General features: G+C 46.5%; 1 protein-coding gene across 1 annotated transcript in view; it reads right to left on the bottom strand.

Annotated features, from left to right (window-relative positions):
• Nucleotides 1-9,685: 9,685 nt before the first annotated feature.
• Nucleotides 9,686-19,637, bottom strand: part of THOC5 (THO complex 5) — a 29,919-nt gene continuing 19,967 nt past the window's right edge. Inside the window, exons 12-19 of the mRNA XM_012644086.1 lie at nucleotides 18,998-19,099; nucleotides 18,265-18,361; nucleotides 17,587-17,701; nucleotides 16,495-16,598; nucleotides 16,262-16,349; nucleotides 13,190-13,305; nucleotides 12,342-12,532; nucleotides 9,686-9,835 (exon numbers count right to left, since the gene is read on the bottom strand). Coding sequence (XP_012499540.1) covers nucleotides 9,772-9,835; nucleotides 12,342-12,532; nucleotides 13,190-13,305; nucleotides 16,262-16,349; nucleotides 16,495-16,598; nucleotides 17,587-17,701; nucleotides 18,265-18,361; nucleotides 18,998-19,099 — 877 coding nt within the window. The 3' untranslated portion in view covers nucleotides 9,686-9,771. The remainder of the gene's footprint in view (nucleotides 9,836-12,341; nucleotides 12,533-13,189; nucleotides 13,306-16,261; nucleotides 16,350-16,494; nucleotides 16,599-17,586; nucleotides 17,702-18,264; nucleotides 18,362-18,997; nucleotides 19,100-19,637) is intronic.

Genomic DNA, 19,637 nt, shown 5'->3' with positions numbered 1-19,637 from the left:
TGTAGTCCCAGCTACTCAGGAGGCTGAGGCAGGAGGATCACTTGAGCCCAGGAGTTTGAGGCTGCAGTGAGCCATGATGTGCCACTGTACTCTATCCCGGGTGACAGAGTGAGACTTGGTCTCCAAAAAAAAAAAAAGAAAAGAAAAAAACAAAAAAGAAAAGGAAAAAAAAAAAGAAAAGAAGAAGATAGGAGTAGGTGGAGGTGGAGGAGAGGAAACAAAGGTCCTTGTGCATTATTATAAGCAGATCATAATCAGTCAAAGCAAACAGGGACCAAAATAGCATATAGTCCCATCTCTTCATTATACAGATGAGGAAACTGAGGCCAGAGAGGCAAGAGCCTGCCCAAAGGCCAAATAGCCAGTTGGTAGCAGAGCAATACTTTCCAATTTACTCTATAGAGAAAATATGGATTGCAGCGATATCAATTTAAGAATCTGATTTTTAAAGATTTCCCTGAGTGACCCTTACTTAGAACACCTGCCAGGCACAGTGGCTTGCACCTGTAGTCCCAGCTACTCAGGAGGCTGAGGCAGGAGGATCGCTTCAGTCCAGGGGTTTGAGGTTGCTGTGAGCTATGATCGTACCACCGCACTCCAGCCTGGGTGACTGAGTGAGACTCCATCTCTTAAAAAAATAGAAAGAAAACCTACATTTAATCAATTTTGAAATCACAGGGAAGACATCATGAATGTCAGAGCTACAAGGGCTCTTATGAATCATTGACTCACCTGAAGTCCACAGGAGATGACAAGGGACTTGTCCGGACTAGAATCCATGTTGTCAGCTTTGGCACTACCACAGCCGCCACTTACTGAGCACTTGCCAAGCATTTTAAGTACACAATCTGACAAAAATCAAATAAGGTGAGCACTGGGGAAGCCATGTGTCTCAGTTAAGGAGACTGAGACTCAGAGGAGTGGACTTTGCCCGGATCCCACAACCAAGAAGAAATGACGCCTGGATTTAAATTCAGGCCCATCTGACCACTGAGCCCAGGCTCTTCCTGACTCTGCCCTCCTGCCCCTGTCTTCTCCAGGAACACATTGCAAGCCCAGCCCCAAACCAGATGCTGAAGGAATTTGGAACGCCAGAAGCCCCAGTCCCCTTGGATGAAATCACTCTCATGGTGGCCCCAAGTGGCACAGGCAGGGCAGAAGGGTCTGACCCAGCTGCCTCTTCTTTTCTGCCCTACGTGAGCATGTTCCCAATGCTGTAGGCAGGATTAGCTGTCCAGCACCAACCAAGACCAACTTCAGCAATCTGTCAAATCAAATCGTCCTCCCCCTGAGAGGATAACAAACCCTAGGAAAAACCAATATGGTAAATTTGCTAAGGAATTGCTTGTCAGAAGTCAGAGGCCCAGGGGACACAGATGGTAAGTGGAAAGGAGCTGACTGCTTTAGGAATGTGCCTTCCCTGCTGGCTAGCTGTTGGCTCACAGATACAGCTGGGCTGATGAAAAACATCCTTCATTTTTCCCCCCAGGGGAAATGTTTCAGGAAAAATAGATTAGGTTATGTCAGCAATAATAAATCGCTATATCTCAGCAGCCTGTATCTTACTCTGTTCATTGTGATCACTCAAAGACCAAGCTAATGGGGGATCCATGTTGACTCAGGCTTCCAAGTTCACTGAAGCAGGGGAGAGGGAATGTGGCAAACTGGACACAAGTTCTTAAAACTTCTGCCTGGAGGTGAAACAAGTGTCATCTGCCAACATTTCATTGGCCAAAGCAATTCACAGAGTCACACCTAATAGCACGGGGGATGGGCAAAGTAGTATTGCCAACTGCCTGGAGGGAGGACAGCGGGAACTATTTTGGAGACAGCACTGATAAATCCACAACGTTCCAGAGCATTCTGACGCAGGAACTCCTGAGAGGATGCTTTGGAGATTTCCACATTCATCAGCATTATTTCTGTTGCAAGTGATTCAAACAGAATCAAACTAATTTAAGCAAAATACTACTAATGATGATGATGATGATATAATACATTAGCTTACATAACCAAGGAGTTCAAGAAGGTTGATTTGCTTCACATATGGATGGATCCAGGGGAACTCTCAAATGATGTTCCCCATCATGCTGTAACTCATTCCTCCATCTCTCGGCTGCCTCCTTTTATGTGGGCTTTACTCTCCAGCAGAACATCTCTATGTGGTTTCCAGAAGCTTTGGGTTTACATCCCACTAGTTTAACAAACTTAATGAGAGAAAAGACCTCTTTTTCAATATTCTGGGAAAATTCAGGGCTTGGTTCTTATTGGGCTGGTAGGGTCATGTGATCCTCCTTGAGCCTGTGGGTGGCTGGGCATGCATGGGACACTGATGAGCTAGGCAGGGGTCTCTTGCTCATGCCTGGAGCAGGGGAATATGTCAGACCCTTCAACCTGAAATTGAGAGTTTGGAAGGGGTGGTTCCCAAAGGAAAATAGAGGTACTGTTAGCAAGAGAAAAAAGGAGTGAGCTCCAGAGCTCATTGCTACTCTACCTGAGGCTGCAGACTGATCTGAAAGTGTGGAGGTGCCCATTCAGCGATTCCCTACTAAAGACCAAGGTGCTCAGCCTGCCACAGAAGACTGGTCTGCAGCTCCCACTGCTCAGGCCACTGAACGGTTAGGAACAAGCACTGAGTGATCTTAAGCTCTTCTTCCACAGGCTCTTTAAGAAAGATGGAAATAAGGTTGATGGAAAATAAACATTACTTTCTTGAAAAAAAAACAGAAGAAAAAGAAAAGAAAAAGGAGTGGAAGCTGAGTATCAGCAATGATCCATGTCCCCAGTGGCTGGAGAGCATGTAGCAGAAGATCCAAAGAAATGATAATACCCAGTGTTAGTGGGTGTGTAAAGAAACCAGAATTTTCTAGAACTAATGGTTGGAATGAATATTGACAAAACCATCCAGGAAAGCAATCTAATGAAATCTATCAAAAGCCTTAAAAGTTTAGTTAGTCTTTAACTAAGGTATGCCACTTTCAGGAATGTATCCTAAATAAATAATCGAGTATATATAGAAATATCCAAATACAAAATGTGTTCACTTCAGCTTTGGTTATACTTTGGAAAAATGGAAAATACTCTGAATATATAATAATAGGAGATTGACTAAATAAATTATATCTATATTAATAGATGTGTTGAAGCAAAAAAATGAAACTAGTTTTTAATTTTAAAAGAAATTTGTATCACTGAGACCTAACAGACATCTATAAAACATTCCATGCAAGAACAGCAGAATGCGCATTCTTCTCAAGTACACATGGAACATTCTCCAGGATAGATCACATGCTATGCCATTTTAAAAAGCCTGAATATATTTAAAAGGAGTGAAATTGCATAAAGTATGTTCTCTGATCACAATAGAGTAAAATTAGAAGTCAATAAGGGAAAGAAATTTGGGGAAGTCACAAATATGTGAAAATCAAACAACATAATCCTAAATAACCAGTGGATCAAAGAAGAAATCATAGGGGGAGTTAGAAAATATTTTGAGATGAATGAAAATGAAGACATAACATGTGACAACTTAGGGGATGCAGCTAAAACAATGTTTAGCCTGGCACTGTGATGTACACCGGTAGTCCCCGCTACTCGGGAGGCTGAAGCAGGAGGATCGCTTGAGCCCAGCAGTTGGAGGTTGCAGTGAGCTGTGATGACACCACTGCACTTTACCTGGGGCAACGGAGCAAGACTCTATCTCAAAAAAAAAAAAAAAAGGCCGGGCGCGGTGGCTCACGCCTGTAATCCCAGCTCTCTGGGAGGCCGAGGCGGGCGGATCGTTCTGAGCTCAGGAGTTCGAGACCAGCCTTAGCAAGAGCGAGACCCCGTCTCTACCAAAAAATGGAAAGAAATTAATTGGACAGCCAAAAATATATGTAGAAAAAATTAGCCGGGCATGGTGGTGCATGCCTGTGGTCCCAGCTACTCGGGAGGCTGAGACAGTAGGATCGCTTGAGCCCAGGAGTTTGAGGTTGCTGTGAGCTAGGCTGACGCCACGGCACTCGCCCCAGGCAAGAGAGTGAGACTCTGTCTCAAAAAAAAAAAAAAAAAAAAAGCAGCTCACAAATTGTTACATAATTAAATTTGTTATAGGTTTCATTTTCAGGTCTCTCCTGGCTTTTGCCTCTCAAACTTCCCTTCTCTCTTTTTCTAAAAAGAACATCTTTTGTTTCTGTTTGGGAAATCATACCTTCCCAACTCTCAGGCCATGTAGCAGACTGACTAATGGTCCCCCAAAGACATCCAGGTCCTGGTCCCTGGAACCTGCGAATGTTACCATAGAAGGGACTTTGCAGGTATGATTACGTTAAGGATCTCGAGATGGGGGATTATCCTGGCTTATCTGGGGGGTTCAGTGTCATCACAAGGGTCCTTATAAGAGGAAGCAGGTGAGTCAGAGTCAATGAAGGTGATGCGACAGTGGAAGCAGAGATTAGAGAGAGGCACTTTGAAGATGGAGGATGGGGCCACAACACAAGGAGGCCTCTAGAAGCTGGAAAAACAAGGAAACGAATTCTCTCTCCCCTGGAGCTTCTTCAAGGAACCCACCCTGCCAAAATTTTGACCTGCCCAGTGAAGCTGATTTCAGACTTCTGGCCTTGAGAATTAAGAGAATAAATGTGTATTGTTTTAGGTCACCGAGTTTGTGGCAATTTGTTACAGCACCCCTAGGAACTTAATACAAGCCATGTGCTGGCGAGGAGGGAGCAAGCCAGGGAGAGCTGGGCTTCCAGAGCGTGACAACCCTCCAGTGAGGGGTTAGGCAGGAAAGGCTCATCTCATCCAAGAGGCCTCTTCTCCAGGCTAAAACCTGGAGGACAGGGACAAGAATCTCTCCCCTTTGCCTAAGCATTACTAGATGCCTGCTGAGAGAGTTGACACTTAATCCCCACAACCACCATGTGGAGAAGGTTCTATTGTTATCCCCAGTTGCAAATGAGGACCCCTCTCAGGCTTAGATGTCAAGCAACCTTCCCCTTCTTCACACAGCTGCTCATGGTGGAGCAAGGACCTGGATGAGACAGTCTGACACCAAACTGTAACCCCCCCTTTTTTTTTAAGAGATAGGGGTCTGGCTATAATATATAGCCCAGGTGGACTCAAACTCCTGGACTCAAGTGCTCCTCCTGCCGTAGGCTCCCGAGTAACTGGGACTACAGGTGCGCACCACTGCGCACAGCCCCAAGCTCTAACTCTTGATCACCATGCTACTCTTGGTGTTCTTGTGTTGCTGGAATGAATGAATGGCCCAGCAAGTAGCAAGTGTGCCAGCCAAAATCTATGCTGGGCCTAAAGCTGCTGTGCAAAGGAAGGCCCTGTAGGAAGACAGACCTGCGCTGGGCTCTAGCCCTAGTGGGCAGCTCAAGGGATGTGTGAGCACAGGTAAGTCGTTTAATCCTCAGAGCCTCAGTTTCCTCGTCTGTAAAAATGAAGGGAATGTATGCACTTGGTGGCCTGTTGTAATTAAATAGGACAGTGAATGTAAAGTGATTAGCACAAGGCCTGACCCAAAATAGCTGCTTAATGCCTATTCTCATCAGAGACGTTGCTGAACACATAGGACGGACAGCGTCGGGCTACACAGACAGGGACAAAGTACCTTTGGCAATCTGGCAGCTCTGCTCCTTCCCAGAGATGGGGTTTTTCTTAGCTTTGTTTCACCAGTTATCAACAAGAATACCCTTAAAATAAAAAAGGTCTTGGGATTTATTTGTAGAGAAAACAGTTGGGAAAGGGCAAGCTAGGAGGAAAATAAGGGAGAGACGAAGATATCAAGAAATCAAGAATGTGGATGGGCCAGGCGCGGTGGCTCACGCCTGTAATCCTAGCACTCTGGGAGGCCTTGAGACAGGCGGATCGTTTGAGCTCAGGAGTTCGAGACCAGCCTGAGCAAGAGCGAGACCCCGTCTCTACTAAAAATAGAAAGAAATTAGCTGGACAACTAAAAATATATAGGAAAAAAAAATGAGCCGGGCATGGTGGTGCATGCCTGTAGTCCCAGCTACTTGGGAGGTTCAGGCAGGAGGATCGCTTGAGCCCAGGAGTTTGAGGTTGCTGTGAGCTAGGCTGACGCCACGGCACTCTAGCTCGGGCAACAGAGTGAGACTGTCTCAAAAAAAAAAAGTGGATGGCGGCTCTAAAAAAGCTGAGTCCCAGGTGCGAGAGGATGACAGAGAAGGCCTGCAGACTGGATGTGCCCCATAGTATAACCTGCATAAAGGCCATAGACAATTCCAGCTTAGCAGGAAGCTTCTAGGTCCTCCCAAACCAAGCTCCTTCTGCTTAATCTGCCCACCCTTGGCATGAATGGCTCACGTAGGTAGCTCAAAGGGGCCGGATTTTCCTGGCCTCCTCTTGTTTTAAAACCCTTTTCCTTGGCTGGGCATGGTGGCTCAAAAAAATTAGTCAGGTGTGGTTGCGTCCACCTGTAGTCCCAGCTACTCAGGAGGCTGAGCCGGGAGGATCACTTGAGCCCAGGAGTAGGAGGTTGCACTGAGCTACGATGATGCCACTGCACTCGTCTGGGCAACAGAGTGATACCCTGTCTCTAAATAACAAAACAAATTCTTCTCCTTAAGGCCAAGGGATTCTTCTGTTCAGCCTGCTGCATTGAAAAATCTCTTCTGGAGGGTGACAGGCTCTAACATCCCCTGTCTAGGAAGCATAGCCTCCTCCCAGCCCTTGCAATCTTGTCCCAGCTTCTGAAGACGAGCTTTTGTGCTGAGTCAATTTGGCCACCTTCCAGACAAGAATAGACGTGGAAGCTGCAATGCAGGGGCCATTAAAGGAACTATTTTTAGGCCCTATTTCAATCTTATTCAGCACAGGTGGTGAGACACAAGGCCTGAAGGTGGCCAGACCAAGGGGATACCGGCTGGGACAAAGTCCCAGGTAAGTAGGTCAGGGAAAAGACAAGGAGGATAAAGAAACACTCAGAGGCTCATGCTGCTGCCCAAGGCGCAGAAGACAGGCGGAGAGGAAAGCGCTCCCAGGGAATCTGGCCCTCCTACACTATTTGGGGAGTCATCAAGAAAAATAAGGGAAGAAAGTACAGTGCCTTCCATAAAGAGACTAGGACAATCTGCACCTGGGGAGCTTGTTAAAAATACACTTCCTCGGCCCATCTCAGGTCAACTGAGTCAGGATATCTGCAGTGGGGCTTGGGGATCTGCATTTGAATTCAGATCCTGGGATGGGGGATCTCATACAGGTAGAAGTTAGAGGACCTCTGGGGGCTGGAGAGTACCTACCTCTGGAGTTCAAGGCAATGATGTAGGCTGAGGGTAGTGGCACCATTCTCTTCTCCTTGCTGGGCTCAGGTTTCCATCTGTAAAACGAAGGGCCCTGGCAGGGCTAGGAGTCTCTCAGCTCTCCCTCAGAAAATGCTTAACTCTGGGATGCTCAGTGATCAGCTGAGAGGCCTGGAGGAATAGCTTTTATACCAGAAGTCTGTGTTATCCAAGGATAAGGAGGAAAAGTCCACTTACAGTGAATGTGCTTACAGTGGGGACCAACATCAGAGAATACTGTGGAGGGGGGAAAAAACATTTTAGGACAATCACAAAAACTAAAATTAATTTCATCTTAGAGTTAGCAAACTTTAGATTATACTTGCAGCTATGTAATAATTGTTAAATATTTTTACATCTTTATATCTTATTTCTTACAATGAATAGACTGAATTGAGTATTGATTGTGGGGGGCAGGGTACAGTTTTTTTGACAAAACTGTCCAAGAACACTATCTATGCTACCCTCTTGACTTTTTCAGGATTACAAAGGAAATAATTTTGCAAACATTTTAAAGGGTTATTTTCGCAAGACTTCTCTTAATCCTTTGGGAATCAAACCATATATTTTTTTTATGTGTCAAGTCATTTATTTGGCAGGTATTAATATCATTGGTTAACTTTTTCATGGTATAGTATAAATAACAATGTTTTTGTTGTGATGGTTTTCAGTCTAATGTAAACCCTAGTCCTCTAGGCCTAATAACCTGAAAGAACAGTAAAGAGATAGACATAATAGCAAAATTAATCTTTTGTGAGCCCGAACCAAACCATATTTTTTGAGGCACTTGTCATTACCATATTCTCCTTAAATGTCACCTGTTCTCACTCTGCCATTGTCTCATTGGCCTGTAGCTCTGCATGATTCTCCCACATTACTCCCATAGACTTCATAAATTCCTGTCGGACTTAGAATTACTCTGTGATGTACAGTTGACCTTGAACAACATGGGTTTGAATTGCACAGGTCCACTTATACATGGATTTGTTTCAATAAAAGTCACACCGAGAGTGCCTGCCTTTCCTTCCATCTCCTCTGCCTCTCTCACCTCTGCTGCCCCTGAAACAGCAAGACCAGCCCCTTCTCTTCCTCCTCAGCATGAAAATGACAAGGATGGAGGCCTTTATGATATCCACTTCCATTTAATAAATAGTAAACATATTTTTATTACTCATGATTTTCTAACATTTTTTCTCCAGCTTACTACATATAAACATACAGTATATAATACATATAGCATATAAAATATGTGTTAATCAACTGTGTTATTGATAAGGCTTCTGGTCAACAGTTGGCTATTAATAGTTAAGTTTTGGGGGACTCAAAAGTTATACACGGGGGAGCAGGGGACAGGTAAATTCACACCTAGTGGGTGCAATGTACTCTGTCTGGGAGATGGGCATGCTTGTAGCTTTGACTCGGGCGGTGCAAAGGCAATTTATGTGACCAAAGCATTTGTAAGTTTGAGAAAAGTTAAAAAAAAAAAAAAAAGAAAAAAAAGAAAGAAAGAAAAAGTTATGCAGGGATTTTCAACTGCGCAGGAAGTTTATAGCCCTAGACCCCGCATTGTTCAAGAGTCAACTATATTTTTCTTCTGTTCACATTGCGCTGTCAGACGTTTGTAACATCTAACATAAGAGAGAATTTGGCCATCAGGGACAACGACAGGACTAGTGGAAAAAGTGCTGGGGAGGGAGGAAGAAGAGCTTTTGCTTTTTGTGCTCTGCCGACTTTGTCTTTTTTTTTTTTTTTTTTTTTGAGACAGAGTCTCACTGTGTTGCCCGGGCTAGAGTGCCGTGGCGTCATCCTAGCTCACAGCAACCTCAAACTCCTGGGCTCAAGCCATCCTCCTGCCTCAGCCTCCCGAGTAGCTGGGACTACAGGCATGTGCCACCATGCCCGGCTAATTTTTTCTATATATTTTTAGTTGTCCAATTAATTTCTTTCTAATTTTTAGTTGTCCAATTAATTTCTTTCTAATTTTAGTAGAGATGGGGTCTCGCTCTTGCTCAGGCTGGTTTCGAACTCCTGAGCTCAAACAATCCGCCCGCCTCGGCCTCCCAGAGAGCTAGGATTACAGGCGTGAGCCACCGTGCCCGGCCAGTTGCTCTGCCGACTTTGGCTTCTCCTATAACCTCTCAACAGCAGGGACCTGGGCTAATAAATACCAAGACGATGAAGATTCCCCCGCCACCAAGCAGAAACAAATGAGGTGTATGTGGACAACAGGGCAGCATCTCTGCAGAATTGGAATCTTCCTGCACTCTGCTTTTCTCACCTGCCTAGAAAAAGCCTATCTGCAAATGCGCTTTTACACTGCGCTGTGGCTCCCTCTTGCCCTTTCAGACTGTGAAGCCACCCCCACCAAGGAGCCACAGACAAAGGCAATTAGCCAGGTGACACTTTAATCGGCTGGTGCCTTTGGAGGATATCAGAGCCACGTGTGGGCCTTGGGGGAGATGACAGGCAGGGTGGGAGATCAGCGATGGCTGAAGAATCCCTGCGGATGGTTATATTTGAACGGCTTCATCCGGCTGGGACCCCTAGAGAGACAGGAGGAGGGAGAGTAGTTAATACCATGCCTTCCAGACTGATAAATTACGGTTCATTCACACAAGGGAATACTATGTGGCTGTTAGGAACAAAAAAAAAAAAAAAACAAAAAAGAGGCAGAGTTACAGGACACAGAAGGCTGTGAGAAGAGCAGACTGCAGAACAATATGTGAGGTGTGATACCATTTTTGTAAAAATGTCTTTATGTGCTTGCAAATGTGTGAACACAAAATTGGAAGGGCCCTCGCTGACAGTGGCACTTTTGGGGACAGGGGTTGGGAATCCTCACTTTTTAGAGTGTTCCTTGTTGTTTACATGTTTAACAACAAACACGTTTTATTCCTGTAATTTAAAAAAAATGAAGAAAATTTTAAAAGTCCTTCTTGGAGGGAGATTCCCATGTAGGCAGGAGATGGGAATAAAAAGAAACTGTACTAAGTGTCTGCCAAGGGCTCGGTGCTCTATACTTACTACCTCTTAGGTGCCATTTCTATCATTTTATAGATTTTACAGATGAAAACAGGCTCAAGGAGGTAAAATGCCCAACACTACGCAGCCAGCAAGTAGCAGAGCCAAAATGCAAAAACAAATATGATACCAAAGGCTGTTTGTCACGAGAAGGCTGAGCCATGACCGGGCAGGGTAAGACCTTTGTCCAAAGTGTTACCCCACGAACCTTAGGTGTTTTAGTTGCAATTATGGGCCCCCAAACAAAACTTCACAGAGGGAGGGACCTCTGCCACACAACTCCACAATGAATGCATGTGCGCTAAAATGGGCTCCATCCCCATTTTTGTCTGTTTATGATTGACACGTAGCTTACTCGGCTTGCACCGTGCTTGGCAATTTATATGCTCCATCTCATTTAATTTCATCCTCCCAGCAATACCTGAGGCAGGTGCGTTCTTTTACACATAAGGACGCCGAAGCTCAGGGGGCTAAGTACAAAACCTAGTCACACGAGTTGGAGCTGCAATTTGAACCAACATTATCTAGCCCCAAAGCTTTTGCTTGTAACTGTGATGTCACATGCCTCTCAATGCCAGAAGGGCAGAGTCACCTGGGCAAGTCTAGGCATGCTGCCCATACTGATGGAGAACCCACAGCCCCACGGTACCCAGGCAGGGGCAAAGCCAGGCCTCAGGGCTCTTGCTGCCTAGCCTAGCACTCTGCGTCCCAGCCCAGGAGCCTCGCGTCTCACACCCACCAGTCATCAAGTTGACTGGACCTGAGTCGCCAGAGAAGCACCTTCGCAGAGTGCCGACAGAGGAGCACAGCCTGGGACACACACAAAGCACTTCAGTAAATGGGTCCTCTGGGAACCAGTAGAGAAGAGGAAACAAACAGTGGCTGTGTGAGAGCCCCCACTCTGGAAATGTGCTGCAGCAGGCGGGTGGGAAAAGCTGAGGCCTCACACAGCTCCACTGGGGACAGCAAGTCCTAGAAGGCTCCAGCATCTAGCTGCCAGCTCCGCCTCCCAGCTGCCACTCGGGGGCTGGAGCTGGTTATTATGAGACAACACAATGAACCAGGCCAGTAGAAGTGCCAGACGAGGCGGGAGAATGCTGGGACTGCTTCCAGGGGCTGGAACTGGCTGTCAGAGAACAAGGTGAGGGGAAGGTAAGGCACCGTTCAGACTGACAGGGAACACGAGGGAACTTCCCCATTAGAAACAGATCACAGCCCTTCCTCCTTCCCAAACACTGCCCCTCCCCAACCTTGCCCAGAAGGGAAAGCATGCCTGGACAGCGGGCTCTGGGGTTTTCAAACTGACTCTTAAAGAACATGAGTTAAGGTATGAAAGGGAAAGAAAGGACACAAAATCAAAGAGAAGGAAAAAGCTAGAAATGCCATGAGCCCAGACACTCTAAGTACCAAGCTGTCAGCACCTACTGGGATTTTCTGAGCCCCAGTCTCATGCCAGGAAGCTTTACATGAATTATCTCTGATTCATCGTGAGCTAGAAGGTATTACTTCCGCCACTTCGGCCTCGAGGAAATGTGCTCAGAGCTGAGCGGAAGTAGCTCTTCCAAGATCTCCAAGCTGGTGAACAGCAAAGCAGAGATCTGCACTCGTGTTTGTCTTTCTTGAAACCCAGTTCCTTCTGTGACGCCTGACCGCCCAAAGCTTTGATTCTCACTGAGAGGGCAGTGCCCAGAAAGACTACAGCAGACTCCCTGGGGAATGGTGAGGATGCATACAGTTTAAAAAGCTGATCTGGACAGTAAAAAGCAAACAAACCCTATTGCTTTCCACAGAAAGTATAGAAAATAAAGTTAAGCCAAATCCTCTCGGTTCATGGCCTAGTGCTGTTTATGTGGTCGGGTGGCTCACCTTCAGGAGGTGTTCATGAAGAATAGGAAGGCCAGGATGATGGGGGGGTGGGCTGCAGGGGAAGCTTCAGGAAGGAGAGAACAAGCTCTCTCCAAGAAATTGTCTCTGCTCTCTGCCCCACGTCCCCATGAGATGTCACCAAAGCCCCGGCTCTCCCCTCACCTAAAAAGCCGCAGACACATCTTCTCCTGGGGAAATTCCTTGGGCCCCTCCACACTGTCGTCATGGCTCTCAGTCTCCAGGTAGACATCCAAGAGCACGCACAGCCGCTGCAGCTGGTTGGTTAAGAGCTGGTGGCTGGGCCGGGGGCCACACAGCTCCTTGTAGCACACGTTCACTTCGCTCTCCATGGCCTGTGTGGGTGCGAAGCCAGGAGCTCAGCACCGCCCTCCTGTGTGGGGGTGACCACACTGGCCAGGCTTCAGTCCGCAGCAGGAGCCGGGCCACCAGATCAAGCCAGACTGGCTTGTCCTGAGGCCTCCTCTCCTCAAGACAATGGGGTCTTCCTGATTCTGACCCTTAACCCTCCCTGCCTCATACGCCCACAGCCAGGAAGATGGAGGTGTGTAGAGACGGAGTCTCAAGATAAGACGCAAGTCAGATGTTTGTTAAACATGTTCATGGCCATAAGACTGCTACTGAATCAAATCAGCAAGTGTAATAATTAACAGCCGCAGTGATCTCATCATCATCTTGTTCTAGTGCTTCTATAATGCTTCTGAGGTTATTCACATCTTCACATAAGCTCAAGACAATAACTTTTCAAGGCAAGTATTTCTCCACATTTTATAAATGGGGAGGGTGGGAGGTGGGAGGTAGGGCAAGATGGGGCTAGGCTCTTTCCTCAGCTACACCATGCAGGCTCCAGCAAATTCTGCAAATGCTGGCAAGCCCCTCTGTTCCGGGAATTAAGGCAGTGCCCAGGCCCCCAGCTGCGGCAGGTTCTGCCTCTGCCCACCTCCCCCAGGGGACTCTCCCTGCTCCTCCTGTCACCCCCAACAGGGCCTTACCCGAATGTTGTCATCGTTGCTGTTGGTTTTCTCCCCTTTCCAGTTCAGACAGAGCCGGAAAATGGGTGGAATGGAGGAGTAACCGGGGTTCAACACCACGGCGGCCTGGAGTTTGGCTGGGAAGAGAGGAGAGAGGACAAATCGGTTCTGAGACCCAGCTTGCCAGCCACGGCAGCCTCCCCACTGGATCCAAAGCCGGCTCAGGTGTCTCCTATTAATCTGAGTGCCGCAGAGTACATTCTGGTCCTCACTGTTCTAGAATCTCTGAAGTGGAATTGACAGGTTGCAGAATGTGAGGTCCCATAACTCTGGCCCCTCCAAGGACTTTGCTCTATTTACTCTGCCACAAAGGTGTGGACTCCCCAGAGTCTGGTCCATCCTGGATTTGTCCATGTGCTACTTTGACAGAGATTTACTTTGTCATTTCTTTATTTGCCAGCAAGTTAAGGATTTCTCCACCTCAGCCTCCCCGAGTGCTAGGATCATAGGCGTGAGCTACTGTGACCAGTCCACTACAGAAATCTTCCAAATTGATCTGCTATAAAATGATTGAAAGGTTATATATATTTGCTGTTGCTCACTTATTCACTTAAAGCTTATCTGTTTTTTTCAACATTATACAGTAGCCATTACATCAGTCAAATATATTTTCTTCCTTTGATTTTTATGTAGTTTGTTATATAAAATTCTTTTCAATAGCTAACATTTTTTGAGCACTTACTGTGTTCCAGGCACTGTGCTAAACCCTTTAGACACATTTTATTTCATCCTAACAATGATTCTGAGATAGGTACTATTATCATCATTCCCGTTTTATGTATCAAGAAGCAGGCTCTGACAGAAACTCCCCCCCATCAAATAGCTACAAAGCAGCAGTGATGAATTCAACCAGAACTGTCTGATGTCAAAGTGGTGTTTGTAATCATTAAATGAAATATTTGTATTTTTCAACATATTCATTTTTCCTCTGGTGTTTGCATTTTTCTACAGGATGACTTTTATCCTCTCCTCCAATGGGCTAAGTATGTCATTGCTTTTTAGTTATTTACAGGGGGAAACTTTGACTTTCTGATCCACCAGTCATTCAAATAACAGAGGACAGGAGAGTACAGGCTTAGGCAATTCCTCCCTGACAGTCAGAACAATATTTTTTAAAATAATGATATCTATCTCTGTTATATTGCTTCTGTTGTGATAGTCTGCATATATTTCTAGATTTATCTCTGTTCACTAATTTTTTTTTTTCCTACCGATTTTTTGTTTTTAATCTACACTACAGAAATTTTTTTTTTTTTTTTTTTGAGACAGAGGCTGGCTCTCTCACCCTGGCTAGAGTGCAGTGGCATCATCCTAGCTCACTACAACTTCAAACGCCTGGGCTCAAGCGATCTTCCTGCCTCAGCCTCTTGAGTAGCTAGGACTACAGGTGTGCACCCCCATGGCCGGCTAATTTTTTTCTATTTTTAGTAGAGATGGGGTCTCGCTCTTGCTCAGGCTGGTCTTCAACTCCTGACCTCAAGCGATCTTTCCGGCTCAGCCTCCCAGAGTGCTAGGATTCCAGGCATGAGCCACCATGCCCAGCTACCATCTCCATAACACTGAAGTGCAAGGTGAAGTAGTAAGTTCTGCTGGAGAAGCTGCAGCAAGTTATCCATATGTTCTAGCTAAGATCACTGATGAAAGTGGCTGCACTAAACAACAGATTTTCAATGTAGACAGAATAGCCTTCTTCTACTGGAAGAAAATGCTATCAAGGACTTTCTCAGCTAGAGAGAAGTCAATGCTTCAAACCTTCAAAGGACAGGCTAACTGTCGTTAGGGCTGATGCAGCTGGTGACTTTAAGTTGAAGTCAATGCTCATTCACCATTCTGAAAACCCTAGGGTCCTGTTAATGGGGTGGAAACACAAAAAGAAAAAAAAAAATAAGTGAAAATCCTAGGGTTCTTAAGAATTATGCTAAATTAGCTGGGCACAGTGGCTCATGCCTGAAATCCCAGCACTTTGGGAGGCTGAGGTGGGAGGATTGCTTGAGCCCAGGAGTTTGAGACTAGCCTGAGCAACGTAGTAGGACCTTGTCTCTACAAAAAAAAAATTTTTTAAATTAGCCAGGCATGGTGGTACATCCTGTAGTCCTAGCTACTCGGGAGACTGAGGCAGGAGGATCTCTTGAGCTCAGGAGTTCGAGGCTATAGTGAGCTATGATCACACCACTGCACTCTGGCATGGGTGACAGACTAAGATCCTGTCTCTAAAAAATAAAAGAAAGATCAGGGAGAGTAGATAGAAAACAAATGTACAAAATGTAAATAGTGGTCATCTATTAGGAGGGAGGGAATGAACTAGGATCAGAAGGCCTCAACTGTATCTGAAATATTCAATTTTTTCAGAATATTACAAAAAAAAGACAATACAAAAAAGAGAGAAGGGAAGAAAGTAGGGTAGAGAAGACAGAAACTCTGATATCAAAGACTTCAACCTTTCCTTACATTTCTTGAACTGTCTTAGAACTATAGACAACTTCCTTGTCTTGACACCAAGCCTTGGGCGGTCAGATCTTATGGGCAGTGCCAGGCTTGGGTTGGACAACAGCACAGCAGCCCAGATGCAGCATTTGTGGGGCTCCAGCAGAGAGCCCTGGCAGAATCAGATGCTGTAAGAGGTGTGAGGAATCAGAGCTGTTGATGCCTCGAAAGCGAGTGCAGGGACTGCAGAAGAGGGAAAGAGGCCCTGCAACCCTGCCCTTTACAGCCCAAGAGTGACACCTCAGCCCTTCTGTGAACAGCGGGAAGAACAGATGTCTGATACTAGAGGGTCGTAAGCAAAGGGAGAAGAGCTCAGGCTCAGAGGTCATATTGGGTGTGTGACTAGGCAGAATTTCCTCACCTGTGCAATGGGAATGGTATTACCACCCACAGGACTCTTGTGAAGATTAAGTGAGGGAAAGCATGTATATTTGCTAGGTCCCCGCAGCAGGATTCCAGGATCTTTCGCTTCCTTTGGGCAGCCCCAGGAGTGTTTGATTCTTGGTGGCTCCCTTGGCCTAGAACCTCTGTGATCAGCAGAGCAATTACCTGTGCCCCTTTCGACGAGAGCCATGTAGTAGAGATTGGTGTCCCCAGCCAATCCCACCTCCACAATGTCTTTGGTAAAATGTAGCTCCTAGAACAGACACACCACAGACAAATGAACTGCTGGCTCCTCTAATTAAATTCCCTGTTGTTCCAGTGAGGGGGCAGGAGCCGAAGGGCAACATGGTTCTGTAGTCCCCAGGATAGCAAGGGTAACCTGTCACTCCTTCACCTACCATGTAATCCTCATGGGCAATTGTCACCCACTTCACCAGGCGAGAGACAACCTTGGCAGGGAAGAGGTACTGGCAATCACTGGTAACAGGCACAATGCCATGTTCTAAAAGAGAGCAGGACAGGTGGTGTAACAGGTAGAAATCAGGTGCCACAGCTGGGTAACTAGCATCCTCCTGGGGCTCTCTGGAGGGTTCAGATGGCCCTGCCAGCTGTCCAGGTACACCTGGTACTCAAGAGGTACCCAGGTCAACACATGCCAGGAATGCAGGCATACCAACCTGACCTTCACCCAGTGCTATGCACCTGGGGCCAGACCCGGCAGCAGCATTTACGGTGCTTTATCCTTAATGTGAATGATGGCGAGCCAAACAAAACCCCCTGCAGCCAGAACCAGTGACGGTGCCTTTGCAGCAGCGACTGTTAATTAGATCAAATAGCCAAGAGGGCTGTGTTTTCATAGCTGACCTTGATGGAGGAAATGACTGAAGTGTTCTGTGTCAGTTCCTCTAAGGGAAAAGAGCTGGAGAACTGCTCCAGGGTAAATTTCTGCTGGCGTTTCAATAGGCAAATATGCCAACGCAGTAAATGCTGTCCGGGATGACAACCATCCAACATTGGGACAAAACAAACTCAGCAATGCTGACGGGAAGCAGGGCCCAAGGGACAAGCAACGCTGCCCTGGAGAGATCGGCATGCACATGGAGCCCAAGAACTGCACTTTCCAGGTGGGTCCTGGTAACCCAATGCCTTTCCTGACAATGACTCTTTCAGATCAGAAGGATCTCGACCCTCCCACTGCCAACCCCGCCGCCCCACACAGCCTGCAAGTGCCTTGAACATGATAAGCACTTGACAAGTATTTACTGAATGAGTAAAGGATGACAGCCCTGATGGCTCTGAGGGGAGCTAAGACCTCAGCTTGGATGGGCCTTAGCTCTCCCCAGTGGCCCTGTGAACATCCCCGCTCAGTAAAGCCAGGAATCCAGGGCTCTTTGATTTGTTGTCAAGATTCAAGACTTCTAAGCGAAAGGCTAAGTCATTTTTGTCCCTGTGTTGTCTGAGTGACTCTTAAGCCCCCAGCATCAGCTTACCCAGGGACGCAAACTGCTTGTGGAGGGCCAGGCGGGACTGCACCCTGGTCTTCAGCAGTTTCATGGTGGTCTCCATGTGGCTGGCGCTCAGCGAGTGGTCAGCGATCACCGTGTGCTGTGAATGCAAACGAGAGGCACACAGCTCAGTGCTCCCCTCCCTTCCTGCAGGCACCACGTCTCTCCTGCGATCTGCCTGCCTGAGGCAGCCTGGACTGTCCATATCTCAAGGAGAGCACCTTTTAGAAATGGCAGAGTTTATCTGCTGTGACAGGCCAGACGCTGAGTCTGGCAGGAACACCACCAGCTGCTGGGTTGTTGAGAGGCTGTGGCCAGCTCTGAGAAAAGGCCCCTGGAGTTGTACTCATGCCTCATTTCTGGCATCCTTGTACACAAGACTGAGGGCAGCAAAGCCTGTGGCCGTGCTGTGCTCAGAACAAGGACCCAAGCTACCGTGGTCCAGACGGCTACTAGGCTCAGAGAGAGGGCAAAAGGTACCACAACACTTGTAGGCCTTGGACATTTTAGTGTCCTTAGCGGATGGAAGACAGGTCACAACCTCGAGGGAAAGCATTCTGCTAGTTCAAAGCTCCAGAAGGCCATCCGAGGTCTTCCTGGAGTTTATACAGGAGGAGAGGAGGTAGGGGTCTTCAGCCAAGAAAACGAAATCAGTATACATACCTGTGGCTGCTCTTTGGGGAAGTGGAGGCCACCCAGCTTCTGTACCCACAAATAGGGGTGACCTAGGTCAAGTACATAGTCTCGCAAAGTCAAGATGCTACAGAAAAGACAGAATAAATAACAATAATTAAATAATAATAAATAAATACTATTATTATTTATTAAATAATAATAAAAAAATTATTTTCTAATTTTTATTTTCTAAAATAAATTATTTTCTAATTATTTCTCAGGAGACAGTCCCCCTCCCATCCTCCATGCCCCATAAACAGGCCTCAGGCGCAGGCGTGCTCACAGCCAGGTTGCCAACAAAGCCCCTGAACTTCATCAGTTCCCTGTTGTGAATTTCATCTCGCCCACGTTCGGTTTCCCCCTTTTCTCCTTGCAGCCTTCAACCCATAAGCAAATCTCAAATATAAAGGCAGTGTATTGATCTCTTCATCATTCTACTAATCCATAAAATATTTTTTAAAACCTTAATCCTCAGAGAATTACAACATTAAACATTTTTATTGTATCATAAGTTCTTATCATGTTCCCCAAGTTTTGATCCTTCTACCCTTTTCCACCCTTCCAGGACCTCTCTTTGCCTTGTAGGCAAGAAAAAGCAAGCATTCCCTCCGCCCTGCAGTCCTCCCTGTCCCTTGGCCCTGACAGATCTCCAGCATTGGGCCTGAGCCACCAGAGAAACTCCGCAGTAGGGAGGCTGAGAGAGGAAACACTGCTGACTCACCCGACTTTATCAAACTGATACTGATTGGCTGGATTCGGAGTTTTCTTCCCATGATCCCCAGGAAACAAGCAGCTCAGGACTGAGTCAGGAGACAGCAAGTCCCTGGAAAAGGGAGAAGAGACTGCTGTAAGAATTTGACGAATGTCTTGCCTCAAGGTAGACTTGGGCATTTGGGGGTGGTAATGCCACCTCTCACTGATGACCAATGCCACCATTAACTGAAGATTCCTGTGGGCCAGACCCTTTACATGTTTGAGGTCTCAGATCCTCACAACCCTATGAGGGAGGGTTTATCATTTCCACTTTACAGAGGAGAAACTCAAGGCTTTGAAAGATACGGCTTGTCCAAGATCACATTGCTAGTAAGTGCTGGAGATGGGTTTGTTCTGTCTGATCAAAGAGAGTAGTACCCTTAACCACTAATTTTTTTAAAACCTATCCCTTCAAGATGGTATTTATATGGTGGCCAGGGCCTTACCTCAGGGGAGCAAAGCCCCACAACACCAGCAATAGAAATAATACAATTTTCACAGAAGCAGAACAGCTTCCTTTCTGCCCCAGAGAGAACAAGTGTGCAGCTTTGGTGCTGTGTCTATCTCACTTTGAGCAAATCTCATGCTAATCACACAAAAAAAGGCCC

This window comes from Propithecus coquereli, unplaced genomic scaffold (genome assembly GCF_000956105.1).
Source record: "Propithecus coquereli isolate 6110/MARCELLA unplaced genomic scaffold, Pcoq_1.0 Scaffold206, whole genome shotgun sequence".
In the NCBI taxonomy this organism is placed as follows: domain Eukaryota; kingdom Metazoa; phylum Chordata; class Mammalia; order Primates; family Indriidae; genus Propithecus; species Propithecus coquereli.
The sequence above is the reverse complement of the archived record's forward strand: the minus strand, read 5'-3'. Positions and strand labels throughout refer to the sequence as shown.